At 57.1% G+C, this 20,261-nt stretch overlaps 3 protein-coding genes across 6 annotated transcripts in view; 2 read left to right on the top strand and 1 right to left on the bottom strand.

Annotated features, from left to right (window-relative positions):
• The first annotated feature begins 3,359 nt into the window (after nt 1–3,359).
• On the top strand, nt 3,360–4,007 carry SMIM44 (small integral membrane protein 44). Its single transcript, XM_070416968.1, has 2 exons — nt 3,360–3,561; nt 3,772–4,007. The coding sequence occupies exons 1-2, from the start codon at nt 3,360–3,362 to the stop codon at nt 4,005–4,007; spliced, it is 438 nt and encodes a 145-aa protein (XP_070273069.1).
• Nucleotides 4,008–5,683: 1,676 nt separating this feature from the next.
• Nucleotides 5,684–8,087, top strand: SMIM24 (small integral membrane protein 24). The gene is made up of 4 exons (XM_070415778.1): nt 5,684–5,812; nt 6,021–6,132; nt 6,441–6,503; nt 7,133–8,087. The coding sequence occupies exons 1-4, from the start codon at nt 5,746–5,748 to the stop codon at nt 7,245–7,247; spliced, it is 357 nt and encodes a 118-aa protein (XP_070271879.1). The 5' UTR covers nt 5,684–5,745; the 3' UTR covers nt 7,248–8,087.
• Nucleotides 8,088–13,689: 5,602 nt separating this feature from the next.
• Nucleotides 13,690–20,261, bottom strand: part of NFIC (nuclear factor I C) — a 61,342-nt gene continuing 54,770 nt past the window's right edge. For 2 of the 4 annotated variants that reach the window (XM_070415774.1, XM_070415777.1), the window contains one exon: nt 19,696–19,811. In XM_070415774.1, the coding sequence (XP_070271875.1) occupies nt 19,794–19,811 (18 nt within the window). In that variant the 3' untranslated portion in view covers nt 19,696–19,793. Of the gene's footprint in view, nt 19,812–20,261 lie in introns of all 4 variants that reach the window. The other 2 variants (XM_070415773.1, XM_070415775.1) reach the window with 2 other exon arrangements.

Raw genomic sequence — 20,261 nt, 5'->3', positions numbered from 1 at the left:
ATCTGCCTGTGCTAGACGTAACCGATGCAGGCTGTGTCCCCGCATTACTACCCACTCCCTGGCAGAATATCTGTCCAGTCAGCCCCCTCCAAGAGGGTCAGCAAACAGCCCTCCAGCCTGCCCCTCCCCAGGCCCTCATGGGGGGATGGGGAAGGGGTTTGTGGTATGGCTAAGAGCTTGGGCTATGGACTGCCATCCCAGGTCCCTGCCCTCCCCTCCACCCCCCTTCTTCCAGGTGCAGCCTTCAGTAGGCCATTTACCACTCTATAATGAGCCTAACAACTTAGTTTCATATTTACTGCTTTCTGTGGGTTGACAACAACCATGATGCAAATGGCGGGGATTCCACGAGGGCACGGGTGCCAGGAGGTGTGGTCCTTGGGCACAACTATGACCCATTTTTACAACATCTTCTCTGCTCACAACTCTTCTGACACCAAATGTGTGCATTTTCCACAGCAAGCAATTCTCCATTTCTCTGCAGACACCAGCTGGGTGTCCAACAATTCAGTCCCGGCACTAATGGCCCGGAATGAGCACAGACGCCACCACTTGAACGGGCTCCAAGCCCCGTCCTCCTGTACTTCGGACCCACCAGGGTCCTCACCACCCCCTGCTCACATTCGAGGATTTGCTAGGAGAGCTCCCAGAACGCAGGAAAGGCTTTACTTACCCATTTATTGCAAAGGACAGGTGAAGAGACAGGGCTAGGTCCAGAAGGGCCCAGCACAGGAGCTTCTGTCCCCTGGAACTGGCACACCATCATCCTGGCACGTGGAAGCCCCTGAGCCCCTCCGTTTTGGGTTTTTGTGGAGAGTCCATCACTTCGGCACCTTGATGAAATCTGCTAGTTGATGCAGGCATGGTCGGGGGTGGGGCTAAGAGCTTCCTCCCACCCACAGTTGGTTTTCCCCTCCCAGCCCATCGTTAGCCTAGCCCGGGTGTAGTGGGAGGGGTGAGTTAAAAAGCACAAAGGGCCGAAGCCGGTTTGGCTCAGTGGATAGAGCATCGGCCTGTGGACTGAAAGGTCCCAGGTTCGATTCCGGTCAAAGGCATGTGCCTGGGTTGCGGGCACATCTCCCCAGTGGGAGATGTGCAGGAGGCGGCTGATCGATGTTTCTAGCTCTCTATCTCTCTCCCTTCCTCTCCGTAAAAAATCAATAAAATATATATTTTTAAAAAAATAAAAATAAAAAGCACAAAGGGCCCTAGCTGGTTTGGCTCAGTGGATAGAGTGTCAGCCTGCAGACTGAAGGGTCCCGGGTTCGATTCGGTCAAGGCACATGTCCGGGTTGTGGGCTCGGTCCCCAGTGGGGGGTGTGCAGGAGGCAGCCAATCAATGATTCTCATCATTGATGTTTCTATCTCTTCCTCTCCCTTCCTCTCTGAAATCAATAAAAATATATTTAGAAAAAAAAAAAGCACAAAGGCCTGGCTGGTGTGGTTCAGAGGTTGAACATGGGTCTGTGAACCAGGGGGTCGCAGTTTGATTCCTGGTCAGGGCACATGCCTGGGGTGCAGGCTCAATTCCCTGTAGGGGGCGTGCAGGAGACAGCTGATCAATGATTCTCTCATCACTGATGTTTCTATCTCCTTTCCTCTCCCTGAAACCAATAAAAAAATATATTTTTTAAAAGCACGAAGGGCCGTAGCCCATTTGGTTCAAAGGTTAAAGCGTTAGCCTGTGGACTGAAGAGTCCCTGTTTCTATTCCAGTCAAGGGCATGTACCTCGGTTGCAGGCTTGATCCCTGGCCCTGGTATCAATGTGTCTCTCACATGTTTCTCTCCAAATTTTTTCATGTTTCTCCCTAACTCCAAAGTCATTAAAAGAATGCAGCATTCATTTAAAACAAAACAAAACACGAAGGGCCCTCTCACCCTCATCACTCAGGAAGGGGCAGTGTTTAGGAGCTTGGTGCCAGGAACCTGGACGAAGATAAGGATACGTTTCTTATAATCTCAGTGTCACAGGCACCCCCCTCTTCCTGGGACCCTGCATTTGCCCAGCTTCCCTTGCCCTCTCTTTCCTCATTGCCCAGGGCTGGTTCCTGGGCGGCAGGGGTCGGGGTGGGGGTGGAGGGTGGGTCTAACCTCATCTGTGCTGAGTCCTGTCTCTAGCCGGGGCTCCCCTGAGCTCCACACTCGAGGCCCAGCTGCCCCTCCACATCTCCACCCGATGAAGCATCTCAAACCCAGTGTGTCCTTACATTTCCTCTTACTGCCTCCGAAGTTGCTTCTCCCACCGGAAATGGAAACTCCAGCATTCTCGGTGGTCAGCCTAAAAACATTCAGGTGTGACCAATTAAAAACCTATCCCAGCCCTAACCGGTTTGGCTCAGTGCCGGCCTGCGGACTGAAGGGTCTCAGGTTCGATTCTGGTCAAGAGCATGTACCTTGGTTGCGGGCACATCCCCAGCAGGAGGTGTGCAGGAGGCGGCTGATAGATGTTTCTCTCTCATCGATGTTTCTAATTCTCTATCCCTCTCCCTTCCTCTCTGTAAAAAATCAATAAAATATATATATTTTAAAAAACAACCTATCCCAGATCTGCACACTTCTCTCCTCTTCTACCTCTACCCAGGTCCAGCCACATCATCGCCAACTTGGACCAGCTGTTACCCTGGCCATGGTCGGCCACAGTCGCCAGAGGGCGCCATTGAGCTCCTGAGTCAGGTTTCTTTGCCCACAGTCCTCCAAGGCTCCCACCTCCCTGGGGATGGAGGGGGGAGAGTCCAAATCCCCTCCAAGGCCCACAAAGCCCTGCACAACCTGCTGGGTCCCCTCCCTGCTCTCCCCTCCTCTCTCTCTCACACGGCCCCCTTACTGTTCCTCCAACACGCCAGGCGCAGGCCAGCGATTTTGCTCAGGCGGTTCTCTCTGTCTGGAACACTTTCCCCCTGGTACTCCCATGGCTGGTTCCCTTACTCCTCTGTGTCTCTGCTCCAATGTCATCTCAGCATGGCCTTGGCAGCCCTATTTTAAACTTGAACCGCCCTCGTAGCAGTACCAGCCCCTCCCCCTCCACTACCACTCTCCATTTTCTCACCCAATACATCGTTTACTCTAAGGTTATGTTTTTCCCAGTCCATTTTCCCACTTTGAATGTCAGCTCCATGAGGGCAGAGGTTTTTCCAGGAGAGGGACAGCCTGTGCAAAGGCCCTGAGGTAGAGGTGTGCAGGGTAGCAGCAGGTGTGGCTGGAGCTGAGCGAGGGAGGGGGCAGTGGGCGGAAGTGATTTGCGATGTGATTCATCCAGGCAGATGGTGGCCAGAGGGAAGCCCCAATCTTCTTACCCAAAGCCCCTTAATACTTCCGCTGCACGGGTCACCCTGGGCCTCTCCTGCTCCAGGTGGCCACCATGCCGGGGCTGGTGGGTGAGGCAGGGGCCGAGAGCTGGAGCCAGGCCCCACCACTGTATGAGGAATACCGCCCGCCCCCACTGGATGCCATCCGCCTGCCCAGGTATGTGCTGTACCTGCTGCTGGCTGCGCTCCTGGTGGTGGCTGTGGCCTATGCCATTGTCGGGCATCTCATCAAGGATCTCGCCCACGACCTGGCCGGTGAGTCCCAACCCACCCTGAGCCTGGCTTAAGCTAGTGCTGGGCCACTGGGGGGCGGGGTGTCTGAGGGCTTCCCCAAGTCAGGGAGGGGAGGAGGGTGGATGGGGACTTGGGGAGGTAGAGGGCCTCTATGGGTTGGGGGGGGCGGGGGGAGGGTGGGGGGTGGGGGGGGGCAGGGCCTGGGATGCTCCTCACTAGCTCCTGCCACAGACTGGGCCTTTGGCCCAAAGCCAGACCAGGAGGACGCCCCCCGGGAGCTGCGCCCAAGCCTGGAGGGTGAGGATCTGGAGGAGCTAGACCTGCAGCTGGCCCTGGCCTGGCGGGGTGATGAGGACAATGGCGGGGGTGGTGAGGGGGCGCCTGTTGTAGCCCCTGCCCGGGCCCCCCACTGCCCCTCCATCGCCTTCAAGGAACCGCCCACCCGAAGCTCCTGGAGGCTGGACTGAGCTGGCGCTGCCCTCGGGCTCAGGGCCCAGGTGCCACCCTCCTTGGCGCCGTACAGACTGGACCTGTGCTCCCGAAGCTCTTTCTCCACGGCTCTGCCCTGTCTTGCAGAGAACGTTCCCTTTCTTGGCTGCCAGGACACTGACTATTTCCACCCTCCTGCGCCCCCAGACTCCCAGAGTTTAACCCCACCCAGCCTCCAGCAAGCTGCAGGCCAGGGGTCCTCAAACTCCGGCCCGCGGGCCACATGCAAATACAAATATTGTATTTGTTCCCGTTTTGTTTTTTTACTTCAAAATAAGATATGTGCAGTGTGCATAGGAATTTGTTCATAGTTTTTTTTTAAACTGTAGTCCGGCCCTCCAACGGTCTGAGGGACAGTGAACTGGCCCCCTGTTTAAAAAGTTTGAGGACCCCTGCTGCAGGCCATCTGTAAACCCAGAGTGCCAAGAAGATTTAAAAAATAATAATACTAGTAGCCAGCCCTTGCCTAGTGCTTAGTACATGCCTGCTATTGTGCTAAATGAGCCATTTCCATGTATTATCTCATTTAATCCTCTGAGTGAGACTTAGATGGGGAAATGGAGGCACACAGCCTAGAAATGACTTGTTTGGGGTTCTGCCCCCACTCACTCTTCTGAGCTCACCCACTTCCGAATCCCCCCCCCCCCCAGCTCCACACCTCATTCCCGGCTCCACTGCTCTGTTGCTGGATCTGTCTCTGGGGGTCCTGACTCCCCAGTTAGCCTGCAAACTGGGGACAGCACCTGAGGCTTCCTTTCCTTCCAAGCTTTGCACAGGACAGACATACAGTAGGCGCTTCATATATGCCCGCTGGCTGGTCGAAGGGGGCCTGTTCTAGGGCTGGGTTGCCTGAGCAATGACACGTGAGTGGCCCATCTGCACGGTGGTTAGAGTCAGGCCTCAGGAAAGTATGCAGTGAGCACTCCATAAGTGCATGTGCAATGATGCTGGCATTCTCCAGCCCCAGCCTGTGGAGGTCTCACAAGCCTGAAGAAGGGCCAGCCCCCACCCCCTGGCCTCCCTTCCACGTGCCTGGGCTGTGGCTGTCCTGTGGCGGCTGGCGTGGGCCCTCCTGCACTCCCGCAGGCCCCGTATCTAATCAACCCGGGACTAAAGTTGAGAGCCTGAGTCATCAGCTGCCCAGGGTGCCCTGATCTCTGGCCACAGGGAGTGGCTGGGTTTGGTGGCGACTAGTGGCCCATCACTCATCCCTTCCAGTTCAGTCCTCACCCGTCAGTGACTGTGGGTCCCCAAGGGTCAGGGAAGCAGGATGAGGCAGAGCAAGCTGGTGGGGAGGGAGACCCAAGCTCTGGCAGTTTCTGCACCACCTCTGTGCTCCTGGCCTCCCTCGCTTCTATAAATGGAGGTGTTCAGAGAAGGAAGCATGACACATAAGAGTGCTGAGCCTGGGCCCGGAAAAGAAGGCTAGGGCCACCCCAGCCTGGCCCCGGTGGCGTGGAGCCTGGGGGACCTCGGCGTTGGCGGTCCTGGGCGGGCGCAGGGCGCAGGTGCCAGAGTCCCTGGGTTAATTGTTACACCAGGTCCAGAGTCTGCCCTCCTGGAGGGAGGGGGATGCCAACCAGGTAGGGCGAAGGGAGGGCCTGCCCCTGCCCCGGACCCACCTGCACCTTATCAGGGGCTGGGCAGGGCCTCACCCAGCCAAAGAGGACCGGGCTCGTCCGGACTGCACACTCCCGCTGCCGGCTCCTCCACGCCATGGAGGCCCTGAAGACCCTTCTGGTGATCAGCGCCCTGCTCCTCTCGCCCGCTGAAGCCCAGCAGGGTAGGGGGGCCCACCACGGGGGCAGTGGGTGGGGAGGAGGGGTCGTGGGGACGAGCCCACCTCCCCAGGCTGGGTCCCTAGCACCTTTCCCTTCTCGGACACCCAGCCCCCATCTGACTAAGCAACCCGGACTGCCTTCTCCCCTTCACCTTTGGTGGGGCCCTACACTCCCCATCTCTGAGTCCCACCTCCCCCCACCTTCCAACAGCCACCGAGCGTCGCCTGCAGCCATGGCTGCAGGGCCTGGCGGCCGTTGTGGGGTTCCTGTTCATAGTGTTCGTCCTCTTGCTCGTCAACCGCATCTGGTGTACCAAAAGGAGGTGGGAGCATCTGTCCCCCACACCCCCACACCCCCACGCCCCTGGAGCCGCCTGTCCCTTCGCCCTTCACCACCCCTCCCCAAAGTGCTGGGCACCCCCTCCCACTTCTTACCCTCTCTGGTAAGAAGGGAAGGCCCCCATCTCTCCATTTCCCTGTTATTCCTTAGACTCCCATCCCACAGACCAGAATAGCCGTGCAACCCACCCCTCCTTGCTTCCTGGAGTTCGTGAACCCCAACCCTGGGAAGACTGGGGTGAGGCTATCCCCACTTCCCATCCTTTACCCCCTGTCTCCATCTTTCCTAAAGAGCTCAGGACAATGAATCCATGTTCATAATGGAGACCAGCCCGTACCAGAACACAGACCTGAGGTACTGCCTGTGTGTAGATGTGTGAGTGGGGGAGTCAGGGGGTCTGTGTGAGCCCCCTTCTGGGGGAAATGGGTGTGTACAAATGACCTTTTTGTCCTTGAACACCTCAAGCACATTCCTGCCCCAGGGCCTTTGTACTTACCGTGCACTCTAATTGGGACCTCTTTCCCTATAGCATCTGGGTGGCTCCTCCTCAGTCCCTGCTCAGATGTTTTCTCCTCACAGCAGCCCATCCTGACCACCAGCTTTCCTGACACTGTGCCCCACAGCCATGGGGCCAGGACTAGGGGGCAAAGGCTTGGGGCAGGAGGGCAGGACCTGAGAGGAGACCAGCCTTGCTGAGTCTCAGCTGAGCCCAAGATGTGCCATCCACCCACCTTCCCATCCACCCACCCACCCACCCACCCATCCATCTCCCACCTCCCACCTGTTCCTCCATGGGACAACTGAGCTTTAGTTTCTGCCTTTGTAAAGTGGAAATAACAAAGTTGCCTCATTAGGTTTTATTCTCAAGATCCAATGAAGACACTTTCTGTAAAACGCTCATCACAAGGTCTGGCACAGGTAAATTTCCATTAAATAGGAGTGATTGTTTCTTATTGTGGTCCGGGGCCTTTGTGTCTCTATAGTAAAGAAGGCAAGAGAGAGAAGGAGAAAAGGGCCAAGAAGGAAGGAGAGAGCAACTTGGGGCTGGAACTGGAGGAGTCCCAACACCAGGCGAAAGCCACGATCACCCCCATGTGAAGATTTCCTGCCCACCTCCTCCAGGCAGGCCCCCGGGGATGCCTCTGTAACAGGTGACCTGGACCTGAAACGACTGAAATAACTACAGGACTACAGACCCCGAATGAAGAGGCTTGGGACCTGCCCCCCCCCCCGCCCCCCCCCCCGCAAGAGGGCTCTTTGCCCCTTCCATGGTCTCTACACACCTCCTTTCCGATTTGTCCTGTGTGGTGATCCTTACGCGTGATGAAGAAATCCCCTACCTCCCACAACCTCATGGCTCCCTGCTCCCACCCACTGTCTGGTTTCTTTTCCCTCTGCCTGATAGTTCTTGGTTAGTACCTCCTCCCTCAGGATCAATATGGGCCAGGACTGCCTCTTGGGAACCTGCATTAAGTAATTGATCAGAGCCCAGCCAGTGTGGCTCAGTGGTTGAACGTCGACCTATGAACCGAGAGGTTAGGGTTCAATTCCCAGTCAGGGCACATGCCCAGGTTGCGGGCTTGATCCCCAGTGGGGGATGTATAGGAGGCAGCCAATCAATGCTTCTCTCTCATCACTGATGTTTCTATCTCTTTCTCTTCGCTCTCCCTCCCTCTCCCTTCTTCTCTGAAATAAATAAAAATATCTTTTTAAAAAGAGAACTGATCAGAGCTGCCTAGCCAGTGTGGGTCTATGGATGGAGCGTTGCCGATGTACCAAGAGGTCACATGCCCAAGTTGCAGACTCCATCCCCAGTGGGGGGGGGTATGAGGTAGCCCATTGATGTTTCTCTCTCACATCACATTGATGTTTCTGTCTCTCTCTTCCTTTCCCTTCCCCTCCCTCTAAAAAAAAAATAAAAACATATTTTAGCCCTAACTGGTTTGGCTCAGTGGATAGAGCGTCGGCCTGCGGACTGAAGGGTCCTGGGTTTGATTCTGGTCAAGGGCATGTACCTTGGTTGCGGTCACATCCCCAGTGGGGAGTGTGCAGGAGGCAGCTGATGGACGTTTCTCTCTCATCGATGTTTCCAACTCTCTATTCCTCTCCCTTCCTCTATGTAAAAAGTCAATAAAATATATTTAAAAAAATATTTTAAAAAAAGAAAAGAATTGATTTGCCCTGGCCCATTTGGCTCAGTGGATAGAGCATCGGCCTGTGGACTGAAGGGTCCTGGGTTTGATCCTGGTCAAGGGCACATACCTCAGTTGCAGGCTCGATCCCAGTCCCTGGTCTGGGTGCATGGGAGAGCAACCAATTGTGTCTCTTTCACATCGATGTTTCTCTCTCTGTCTCTCCCTCTCCCTTCCACTCTCTCTAAAAAATCAATGGAAAAATATCCTCAGGTGAAGATTAACAACAACAAATCGATCAGAGCCTTTCGGAAGGGCTTCTGTTGGGACTATTTCCCATGGGAGAGGCAGCTTTTGGTTTGGGGGCAATGCCCAGGCAGGCCTGGAAGGAAGACCAGGCTGCACAGATGCCCTGGGCAGAGGAAATGCTGCCCCTGCAATCTTGGTTTTGCTGCCCTGAGCCCGGGACTTTGAGCCCCTAGGGCTGTCTCCCGGGAAAGTCCTGCTTCCCCCTCCCCCATGTTTGGGCCACTCTGTAACCTGTTTCTGAGAAGTGGGTCTTGGAGGACGGCCTCAGGGCCCTGCATTTTCTTGGGATAGAAAAGCGTTTCTCCTCCCAGTTTCCAGCTGTCCCCTTCTCCTCACTTTCTCTGGGCCCTGGACCTTGCCCTGGGCGTTAGCTATGTCTCAGTCAAATATTCTTAATGAGGATCTTGACACAGTACGGCATTTGGAGCGCCGTTCTGGGCCCATAGCTGGGGGTGGTAGGATTCCACCCGAAAGGCTCCTAAGTTGCTTCCGGGATCCCCACCAGGTGGGCAGGAAAACCATGAAGAAACGAACGAAACAGACACCCTAATAGATGCTCCCACGGAACACCTGGCATCTTTATTCTCTCTCAGACTCCATCGGTACCTAATTAACCCCATTTTCCAGGTGAAAATACTGAGGCTTAGACAGAGGGGCAGGGCTCCCTGGCTGTTGTTGACAGAGCCATGATGGAAGTACAGGCTGCCCCAAATATGGGAGCTGGCAGGCTGTGGGTAAGGTGAAATTTGGAGGTTCAGGTGCTGGGATGGTGGTGGTGGGGTTGGGGGTGGGGGTACCCTTTTCTTGCTGTGGTTCCCACCTGGGAGAACTGTGTCCCTCTGGGGTGCTGTTGGCCCTGCCGGGGGGGGGGGGGGGGGGGTGACCTGACCTCTCTGAGTTTCAAGTCGGCTCTCTTTTTGTTTGTTTTGTTATTAATCCTCTCCAGGGGGTATTTTTCCATTGATTTTTAGAGCGAGTGGAAGGGAGGAGGGAGACAGAGAGAGAGAGAAACATGGATGTGAGAGAGATACATTGATTGGTTGCCTCCCGCACGAGCCCTAACCAGCCTGCAACCGAGGTACATGCCCTTGTCCAGAACTGAACCCAGGACCTTCCAGTCCACGGGCAAATGCTCTACCCACTGAGCCACACTGGCTAGGCTCAAGTGGGCTCTTTTGCGACGTGAAAACAAGAGTTCTGACCATTAGTCTGACCATCAGGTTTGAAGGGAGCATCGGGGCTTAAGGGCCGTTGCAAGGCCTGGCACATAGTAGGTTCTCAGGAGATGAGTTCCCCACCTTTCCTGAGCCTCCCCCTCCCATGGCTCTGACTGTGGGGAGTGAGGGGGTCAGGGTGAACCTCAGGGAGACAGGGTGCTGGGATGCTTGGGTCCCTGGGCCCCTCCCCAGGGAACCCGGAACCCAAGGAAAGGGGCCCCACCTCCCACTTCCTGTGGCACTGGCCACACCCTGCCCTGGGGTGCCTGCCCTGGGCAGTCCACTTCCTCCTCCAGCCAGGGCTGCACCCCAGGATCCGCTGGACAGGAGTGAGAACAGACAGACCAGGATGGACAGATTCTGGACGACACCCCGCCCGCCCCGCCCCCACAACCCTCCCTTCAGGCAGCTCTGGTCCCGAGGCAGATTCAGGTCTGGGGGGTGGGGGGGGGTAGGGAGGGGGCAGAAGAAGGGGAGAACCCCAACCTGGCGCCAGGCTGCTGACCTGCGCTGCTCCCGCCCGCAGTGGCCTAGAGGAAGCCGTGGTTGATGGGCCGCCGCTGCGCTGGCCTTTTCTTCCTCATCGTCGTCCTCACTGGGGTCTGCGCCATTCATTTGGTGCAGCCAGGCTCAGGACAGGCAGGCCCATCCTCTCCAAGCCCCGCCCTCCACAGCCCTCTCTCCCCTTTGCCTCCTCACAGGAGGCAGGAGAGGGTCTCAGGGGTAATTAATTCTTTGATTCAGAATCCATGGGGGCCTCACGTAACCTCGCTGACTTCCCTCCTGACTACCTACCTGCCAAACAAGGTGGCTTCGTCACAGAGAGCCCACCCCTATGTGTACTTCAGATGGGATCTGCGAAGTCTATCACCTCCCCTCTCACCCCATTCATTCATGCATCCACCGATTCTCATCCACGTACCCATCCATCTATCCATCCACTTCTCCCACCCTCTCTCCTTCCAGCCATCCACTATCCTCCCTCCCTCCCTCCCTCCCTCCCTCCCTCCCTTCCTTCCTCCCTTCATCATCCATTCCTCTCTGTCCATCTCTCTGTGTGTCTATCCATCCACCATCCATCCATCCATCCATCCATCCATCATTCATCCATTCACCACTCACCCGTCCATGTACCTTTCACTGCCCACACGCCCATCTGTTCACCACCCACTCATGCACTCATTTCCGTATGCACATAAACTAGTCCACCCACCGTGTCTCTGCCATCCACTCCCACAGTTTTGAGATCCAGGAAGCCAGAGTGACCAGATTTGGGCTCATGTAGCTCCTGCCTGGGTCCCAGCACTTCCTTCCTTTTCGAATTGGGCAAATGCCGCCCCCCCCCCCCCCCCCCCCCCCCCGCCCGAGCCTCGGTGTCCCCTTTGGACCATGGAATGGAAACCACAGGGTGCAGGACGCCGTTCCTGTGAGCCTGGGACAGTGAGTGCTCATTAAACTGGGTTATCTGGGCCCCTCTGTCTCCACAGCAATAAAAAAAGAAGAGGAGGCCGTGAGGAGGAGGAGAAGGAAGGAGTGGGTAACTAGGGAGGTGGGAGCTGAAGGGGAAAGAAGAGCCTCCAAACTGGGAAATGGTGAACTCCTCCTCAGGAAGGCTTCCCACTCGCCTCCACCGGGCAGCGCCAGGGTTGCTCCAGTGCCTGCTCTGCACCCTGTAGGCCAAGACCTGGTTCTGGGGCCAGCAAAATGGCTCCATCAGGGTGAAGTGTCCCTGAGCAAAGAGGCCCCGGCCCACCCCAGTTCCCTCCTGGAGGGCTCTGCGCGTTCCGTGGGTGTGAATACCCCCTTCCCAAGGCTGGTCTCCACCTGGTAATTTTCCTCACGCTCGGAGGGCACCCCTGGACAAAGAGCTCCCCACATCCCCGAGCCCCCCGCCATCTCCTCCCTCTACCCAGTCTGCATGGCAGGAATCTTTTTGACCTGCTGCTTGACTTCTGATTTCCGCTGCCCTTTGAATTTCATGAGAGAAGCCAGCTCTTCCTCCTGCCCTTCTACCTCCAAGACCTTTTGGGGTCCTGCTCCCACGAGTTCATAGGAACCACTTGGCTCCCAGCCTCTCTCCGGGCCTCGGTTTGCCTCTCTGCTGCATAGGAGTGGTCCAAGCCCCCTTTTCCCCTGCAAAAGGGGAGGTGGGGAGAAACTGCAAATGGTTCTGCCTGTCTTTGCGTGACCCAGGGAAGAGCCAGCCTTCCTCCTCCTGTAATCTTGCTTTTGCTATTCCTGAACATGAACTTTGAGCCGCTCAGCAGGGGGACTGTTTCCTGGGAGATGAAGGCCCCTCCCACCACGCGCTGTTTCAGGGCCCTGTCCTGGAAGCGGTGACACTCAGGAGCTGAGGTTTGGGGGTGCACAGCACCATCACCTCACTCTTCCTGTGCTGCACGGATGGTGCTGTGGGGCCCCAGGCAACTAACTTAACCTCTCTATGCCTAAGGGTCCCGCCCTGTTAAAGGGGAGGAAAATAACTAGAACCACCATCCATTTCCACTAGGATTACATGAAACAATGTCGACAAAACTCCAGAGCACAGAACCCAGGACCCAAAAGGTGGCTGATAAATGTCAGCTTTTTGTTTTGCTGAAGTGGTAACAATGGGGCAGGGGAATGACACTTCCCTCTCCGGCGAGGGGATTCCGAAGGTCAGAGGGCGCGTTTTCTTATTTTGTTTTTTAAAATCCTACCTGAGGATATGCTTTACAGACTTGAGAGAGAGAACAGGAGGGAGGGAGGCAGAGAGGTGAGAGAGAAACATGGCCCTTGCAGGTGCCCTGATCCCTCCACGCAGGTATGTGCTCTGACTTGTGATCAAACCAGCAAGCGACCTTTCGGACACGCTGACCCGCACCGGCCAGGGCCAGAGGCTGTGCTTTCTGACTGCAGCTCTGGGAATGTAGGAATTTTCTGCCTCCTGTCTCCTCTGTGCACAGTCTGGGGGTTCCCAGTGGCTGGGGTGCTGGGGAGGGAGGGGAAAGAGGGAGGGGCTGTCCGGACTCCTCTCTGCAGGTGGCAGAACCTCCCCACTAGGGGCCATCTGGAAATTTGGGGGGGAAATTTCTTAGGTTGTCACAAGTCTGCCTCCCTTTTATGGTATTTAGTGGGGACCCAGGGATGGTAAAAAGCCTGCAGTGCTGGGATAGGCCCCCCAAGCCGATAACTGCTCTATCCTAGGGGCCAATGGTTGAAAACCACTGAGGCTTCCCTTGAGATGAAAGGCCAGAATGAGGTCCCCAGTCAACCCCCCGAGACCCGCAACCCAACTGAGCCCTCTCTAGCTGAGCTCCCACCCCAGATGAGTCCCCCCAAAAGCAGCTCCTGCGAACGCCCCCATTTCCACGGCAGGGAGGAGCTGGACTGTGGGGATGGGGATGGCGGTTTCTGGGTCCAGGTCCCCAGTCCGCCCACAAGGGGGTGCCAGACCCTCACTGCTGAGGCCAGGAGCAGCCCAGATCCTAGGGCTGGAGAGGGGCGGGGCTGCCAGGCACACAGGTGGGAAGGGCCTGGACTCAGCTCACCCCAACCCGCCATCAAAGCAGCTCTCTCCCCCTCAGCATTGCTGAAACTTGGGGTTGGACTGTCCTCTGTGGGGGGCTGTCCTGGGCACCGTGTCGTGTTCAGCCGAAGCCTGGCCTCCACCCTTTCCATGTCAGTAGCTTTCCCGCTATAAGCACAGATGTCCCCCGACACTGTGAAAGGTCCCCTGGGGACATCTGATCTAAAGGTCTCAGGGCACCCGCCGCTCACCCCAAGTGTTGGGGTCCCTGCTTCCGGGGGCCCCCTGCCCTGCCCCTCCAGCCTCCTCCCTTCACTTGGCACGGAACACAGAGCAGTCCGCAGTGAACACAGAAAGGACCAAAGACAGCCAGGAAGAGTCGAAGCGTAGCTTGTTTAATTTTTATACATTTTTTCTTTTTTTTTGCCTTTTATTGAATATTTTATGGAACCCCCCCATTTTTCTTTTTCTTTTTTTTTTTGCATAGGGAAACAAACAAAATAATAACAGCCAGAATCACTTTCTGTAAATGGTACTTAGGCGCATCTGCAAAACCGAAATGACTGCGTAATATACAAGGTTATGATCGGAGTATGATGGGGGAGCAGGGTGGGTGAGCCAGGGGAGGGAGACGGCTGGGCTCCGGTCTGCCCAGGTGCCCCTTGTCCCCCATCCAGTCCCCACACTGGGGAGGAGGAGGCAGACCCAGCCAGAACCTCCCGCATGAGCACGGGGGTGTGTATGTGTTATCCGGTATGTGCGGCAAGCAGAAAGCAAGAAACAGTAAACTATCCTGGTAATATCAGTAAAATACAAAATGAGAAAAAAAACCCTCAAAAATACCTTGAAAGAAAAAGAAAGTGAACAGCAACACCACCAAAAATTTTAAGGATGGATGGATGGATGGATGGATGGAAGGATGGATGGATGGAAGGAAGGGAGGGGGAGGGGAAGGAGGGAGGAAGGCAACTCAGAGGAAAATGGGGCTCTCTCCCTTCTCCCTGCCCCCCACCCCGCCACGCTGTGTGCTCTGTCCCTTGCTTCACTCTGCTTGTCCTTCCCCCATGTGGGGTCCTGGGGAGTGGGAGGCCAGGGAACTGGGGGCAAGGGCCAGGACCCCTGGACTTGAAGGGGCTTTGGTTTGGGGGGGCCTGGCTGGGACCCAAGATAGGAAGATCAACAGATGGAAGTGTTAATGCACCTTGGGAGTGGGCTTGAGGGTTCCCAACTGCAAGGGGCTGGGGAAGCTCCCGTCCCTTGTCCCTTTCCAGAGGGTCCCCGTCTGGCCAGGAGGTGTGAATGGAGGGCTGCAGCTGGGGTGGTGGTGACTTCCTTTCCCTCCCGGAGCCCTTATTCCTGTTAGATCCTGACTCCCGTTTTCTGAGGACACCCCCCCACCCCAACCCCCGGAGCTGGGGAGAACTCCAAAGCCACGCCAGCAGACGTGTGAGGCACTGCTTGGGAAAACTCTGTTTTGGTATCACTGGCAACAAGTCCTGCTGGGATGCTTTGGGTCTGTCTCCCTGCCTGGCTGGGGGCAGGGCTGGGGCGGGCCTCCAGGGCCACTCCAGACCCCACACACTGAAATGCTTAGGGATGGGCGGAGGGGGAGGCCATGGCGGCTTGGAGGTGGGACTCTTAGAAAGTGTCCAAAGGTGCAGAAATGGGGGAAAATGGGAGGATGTGGAAGAAGCTGGATTTGAGGGTGGATCTCTGAACCCCTCCCCCAACACCCTCTAGAAAGAAAGTAAAAACCAGGGTCTGAGAGAGAGAATCCAGGCCCAAATAAAAAGTAGCCACCGTATAATCTGTATTATAAGAAAAAATGCGTATATATCCCTACACTGAAGGTCAAAGTACCATCGGAGAAGCGGGGTGAGGGGGTGTGTGCTGCCCTCCCTCGGGGCTGGAAGGCTGCTTCTGGCCCAGGGTCCTGCTAACTGGCTATTGTCCACTCAGGTCCGCCTGCCCCGGGAACACGCCGTCTCTGGGGACAGACAGAGGTTCTGGAGCAGAGAGTGGGTCCGTGGGGCTGAGGCTGGGTGCCTGCTGCTTGGGGAGCCGCAGCAGCCCCTCGAGTCTCCTTTGGGGTTCCTTTCGGGTCGGATTGTCTAGCTCAGAGCTGCAGACCTGGGCATGAAGGACTCCACTCCCGTTTCTGGTCTGACAGGGCGGGGTCCTCCCACAGCCCCCTCTCCCTGGGTCTGGGGTGTCTAGTGCCCCCAAGCGTGAGGGGCGGGGCAGTTTCATCCATTTGGGAGGCTCCCTCTTCTTTTCCACCACATGAGCTGGACCCAAGGTCAGGGTGGGGGGCTTCGCATGGGTGGGGGTGAGTGGTGGGTGGCATGGGCTTGGGAGGGGATGGGGTTTGAGAAGATGTCAGTTTCATACATGTAAAAAAATACACACAAAAACAACCCAACGAAGGCCGCCATCCCCGCCCTGGGGCACAAACCCAGACTGCAGAGGTGGGTCAGGGTCTGGTTCTAACATTTCTGCCTTATTCTGCCTGCAAGGAGGGGCCTGGGCATTGTGCCCAACGGGGACCCTGTATCTTTTCCAAGAAATGGGACAATGCACAGGCTGGGAAGGAATCGCCTACCGTACCCAGCAATGGTGCCCGCAGGGCACGATCACACTCCTGGGGGCGGGAAGGGGGCGCTGCGGGGTGCAGTCCACGGAGGGACAAAATGGCTCCAGCAAAGCCCTTGCAAAGGGGGTGGGGGTGAGACTAGAAACAGAAACCAGACACGTGGAAACGGACACACACAGCCGCGGGCTCTCCGGCCAAGTGACGGCTCTCAGGGGCACTGCCACGCGTGGCCGCAGCCAGGGCCGGGCTCGCCCTGCTCCCGGGGGCTGGCTGCGGCGTCTTTTGGGAAGAAAAGGTGGGATGAGCGTATGGTGGCTGATGAAAACTGGGACCTTCCTGCAAAGTCCCATCCTGCTCTGGAGACAATTCTAAAGCCCAAGGGGCAGCAGGCAAATAAGTGGACATCGCCCCACTGGCGAGTCCCCAGAGGAGATGCCCGTGGGCCAAGGTGGGAGAACCCAGCCCTTCGGTCCTCCCCGCTCACTGCTACCATCTCACCTTCCACTGAGTTAAGATAGAGGAAACTGGAACTTTAAGAAAAAAAGGAGGAAATGAGAAAATATAAAGCAAGGAAAAGACAACAGCATGGCCAGCCATCTGGACAGAGGACTGTGATGGGGCGTCCCCCTGGCTGCCCCTGACCCATGGCCTCTCTGACGGGGCCTCTGATGGCTGGGCTAGACCTACAGGTACAGACAGACAGATATTGCATATATCAAGTTTGGTTTTTGTTTTTTTTGTTTGTTTCATACCAGATACCCTCCATAGTCACAGCTGGAAGACGTAGTACTGGGTGTTGGGGGGCAAGGGGAGGGCAGGAAGGAACTGACACCCAAGGCTGGTGTCCAGGAATGGGGGACAAGTGGGTCCTTTGGCAAGAAGGAGGGGGGTGCACAGGGGAAGAGAGGGAGCCTCTTTGGGGGTGGGAGAGCAATTTGACCCTGAGCCAGAGGAACGCCAGCCTGCATGAGAGGGGGGATGGGGAGTCTGGCTGTCGGCAGGGTGGCCTCCCCACGGGGGTACAGCCTGGGTCATGCATGCATGCGTGGCGTCTGGGGGACCAGCCGGCGGCCCAAGAGCCAGGGCGCACTCCTGAGGTCTGTCTGCTGCTGTGGGTGGGGGCTTCAGAAACGACCCCTTGGAGCAGAGGGGTGGGGCTGGGGTTGGCGGAGCACCAGGGAGCACCCCCAATGCAGCAGGAGCCATGGAGACAGCCCAGGGCAGGTGGGGCGTGGGCAGAGGGGCAGGTCATGGGGCAGTTGCTCTGTGGACTGCTTTTTAGCATGTAATTTTTTTTTTTTAGTTCTTGTTTTTTTTTACAAATAGAAATACATCCCTTTTCCATTTTTACTTTTTATTTCATGTCATTGTTTTGTCTTTTTCTTTTTAACTACACGAGCAGGGCATGCAGCTACCTTTGCGCTGATATTGTTTAAAGGTAATACTTATTTTCGGAAGGCAAGGCACATCATGTGGTAGAAAATTTCGTGCAAATTAGGAAACATGGACTTTTTTAAAGGTATTTTTTTTGTATCTTTTTTTTTTTTAAGGAGGAGGGGAGTAGTGGGGCTGGGGCTGGGAGACAGAGCCAGGTAGAATCTGCCATGCAGTGCCAGCTGCAGTGAGCTGACAGCAGGAGCCAGGCCACAGGAGTCCTCGACTAAGCACCATGCAAGTTAGGTCGCTGGGGGCTGCCAGGTGCCCCCTCCCCTACCACGCCTACCTGCACCCTAAGGTTCCCGGCTAAGCTTCTGGATCCCCTAGCTGCGTGATCCACCCTCCTGCCCTCCCATCCAATGGCCCATGCTTCGGCCCCCGGTGGCCACCTGCAGGGCCCTGGGGACCCATGGCTGGGCCCAGGGGTCTTGAACCCCTCTGGACAATGGGAGGGGGAGTCGGGGAAGGGTCTTGGATCTTTCTCTTTATGATCAAGTGGGTTCGCCAAGCCCCTCGGGCTGGTTTGGGAGGAAAGTCCGGTTTCTGGAAGTGGCGGGAGGCTGGCCAGGCCCGGGGGTAGCAAGAGAAGGAGCTGAGGGCCAGGCTGGGAGCAGATGAGGCGGAGGCCCTGCTCAGGGCACCAGCTTTGGCCTAGGCCCGGGGCGGGTCATGGTGGGTAGATATTCCTCAGCGCCAGGCATGGAGGCTGGAGGCCGCCAGGGGGCTCAGGAGGAGGGCCCGGGAGGGGTCTGTGTTTGGGCCTGGTTACCCTAGAACACCTAACACTCCCTCCTAGGCCCCCACTCAAGATGGCCACCCTGGGGTGGGGGTGGGATGGGGCTGGGGAGCCGGGGTGGGGGGCACCCGGTGTCCCCAGCTTAGTGTTTTTGGAGCGGCTCAACGGAAAATGCTTAGCAGATGGAGGTCCCCTATGCAGCCGCAGGGGCCCAGAGGTGCGGGCACCCCCTCCACCAGAACCCCCGCCCCATCCAGGATCACCGTCCTTCTGGGGGCCCTGCTGCAATGCACCTCCCCGGCTGTGCCCACTTTGGGGGGAGATAAAAGTGCAAACCGTAGTCCCCCTTTGGGCTGAGGCACCAGGGAGGGGGTGTCGCTCCAGGATGTAAGGCACTGGCAGAGGAGGCGTTGGGGGGTGCACACCAGTTTCCCCAGACCCTGCCCCCACGCCCCAGCACAGCAGGATGCTTGGGGGACACCCAGCTCTGTCCCTCAGGCCCGCTGGGGGGCCCCCATCTTTCTGAGGGGAGCACAGCAATGAGGGGTCAGGGACTGAAGGTGGCCGGGTTGTGGGGGAGGGGGTGGGGATGCCCACGGCCACTCTCACGTCTCAGCTGGACAGAGGGGTGGGCGGTGGGAATCAGGCACTTAATCCACTCGCTCTCACCTCCCACCTCCTCTGGGTAAGTGGGAAGGGTCCTCCCCTCCCAGGGCTCAGTGGATGGAGACGCCAGATGACCTCCTTCCTCGAGGAGCTCTGGGTCTTTCCATTCCGCCCCACAGCCCCTTCCTCGGAAAGTGCATTTCTTACAGTGTGTGCAACGTGGATCCCTCCCCTGGGGGTGTGGAGCCGCCGGTGGGTGCGGTTGGGGGGGGGGGGGGGTGGCCTTCTATGCCGCCGGGTGGGGCTGGAGGGCAATTGCATAGAGACTTCTCTTCCCAAACAGACAGGCGTGGGGCTGAAAGTCCCGAGCCAGCCCAGCACGTGCACGCTTTGGGGCAGGTAGAGATCCCGTGACGGCCCCAGGACGCTCCTGAGAACAAACCTGCCACATGTCCTTGACCCCTGGTGATGCCCAGGGTCTCCCACAACCTTCGTCTGCCCTGGTCGCTCCCCTGCCCACCCCGGCCTCCGTGGCGCCTGCCTTCCTGCTCGGAACTGTCACCACCAGCGTGGGAAGCCTGGCCAACATCCTGGCGGCGGAGACGAAGCGGGCGCGGGGGAGAGGTGGCCCTGCTGGGCGTCCTGCCCCGCGGGGCCTGGGCACGGGCATCAGGCTGCGCTCACCTGGTCCTGGTGGAGGTGGAGGCCGGCACCTGCCCTTCCAGAGCAGCAGTGAGAGATGAGTAACTTAGAGACCCCCGGGCACCGGCACGTCCTCGCGCCCTCTGCCGAGGGTGGCAGGTCCAGCCGAGGGTGGCAGGTCCAGCTGTGGCGTCCCAAGGGGCCGAAGCGTTGCCGTCTTTACCTTTTGTCTTCTTGCTTGGGTGGGTTTATTTTTATGATTTTTTTCCCATTTGTCTTTTTTTTTTTTGGCTTTTTCTTTTTTTCCTCCTGTGTATATGTGTCTATGTGTTTTGTCTTTTCGGCTGGGCTGGGAGTCGGCAGGGTGTTCTTGCTTTGCTCTAACTTTCCACCGAAAACGTGGGCTGGGGGCCGGCTGTGCAGCCCACCCGGATGAAGGAGCAGGGCGTGGGAAGAAATCGTTCTTATCCCAGATACCAGGACTAGCCGGCCCCAGGGGGACACAGCGGGAGAGAGGGAGAGAGAGAGAGAAAGCGAGGTCAGGCTCTGCCACTGCCCACACCGCCCTCTGCCCCGCCCCGCCCTGTGACCTCTGTCTCCCCCGACCCAGGTCTGTCATCACCTGCGGGGTGACCCTGGGCAAGCGACTTCACCCCTGAGCAGGGCTGCTGGGTAAAACACAGCGCTCCCCGTGAAATCGAATTCCCTATAAATCTTCCAGTACAAGCACACACCATGAGGTTTTGGAATATACTCATGTACCAAGAAGAAAAAAGTTTTAGTCCTTCATTTATCTGGAATTCACATCTACTGAGCGTCCTGTAGTTGTGCTTTGTAACTGGGCAGCAGGACTCCGAACCTCACAGCCCTGAGTACAGAAGGGGTGTGTGTGTGTGGCTTCACTCTGCCTCCAAGTCAATTTTCTGCAGTGC

Source organism: Myotis yumanensis, unplaced genomic scaffold (assembly GCF_028538775.1).
Source record: "Myotis yumanensis isolate MYYU_CA2020_CCGP unplaced genomic scaffold, mMyoYum1.0.hap1 SCAF_5, whole genome shotgun sequence".
NCBI classification, from domain to species: domain Eukaryota; kingdom Metazoa; phylum Chordata; class Mammalia; order Chiroptera; family Vespertilionidae; genus Myotis; species Myotis yumanensis.
This window is presented reverse-complemented; position numbering and strand designations above follow the sequence as displayed.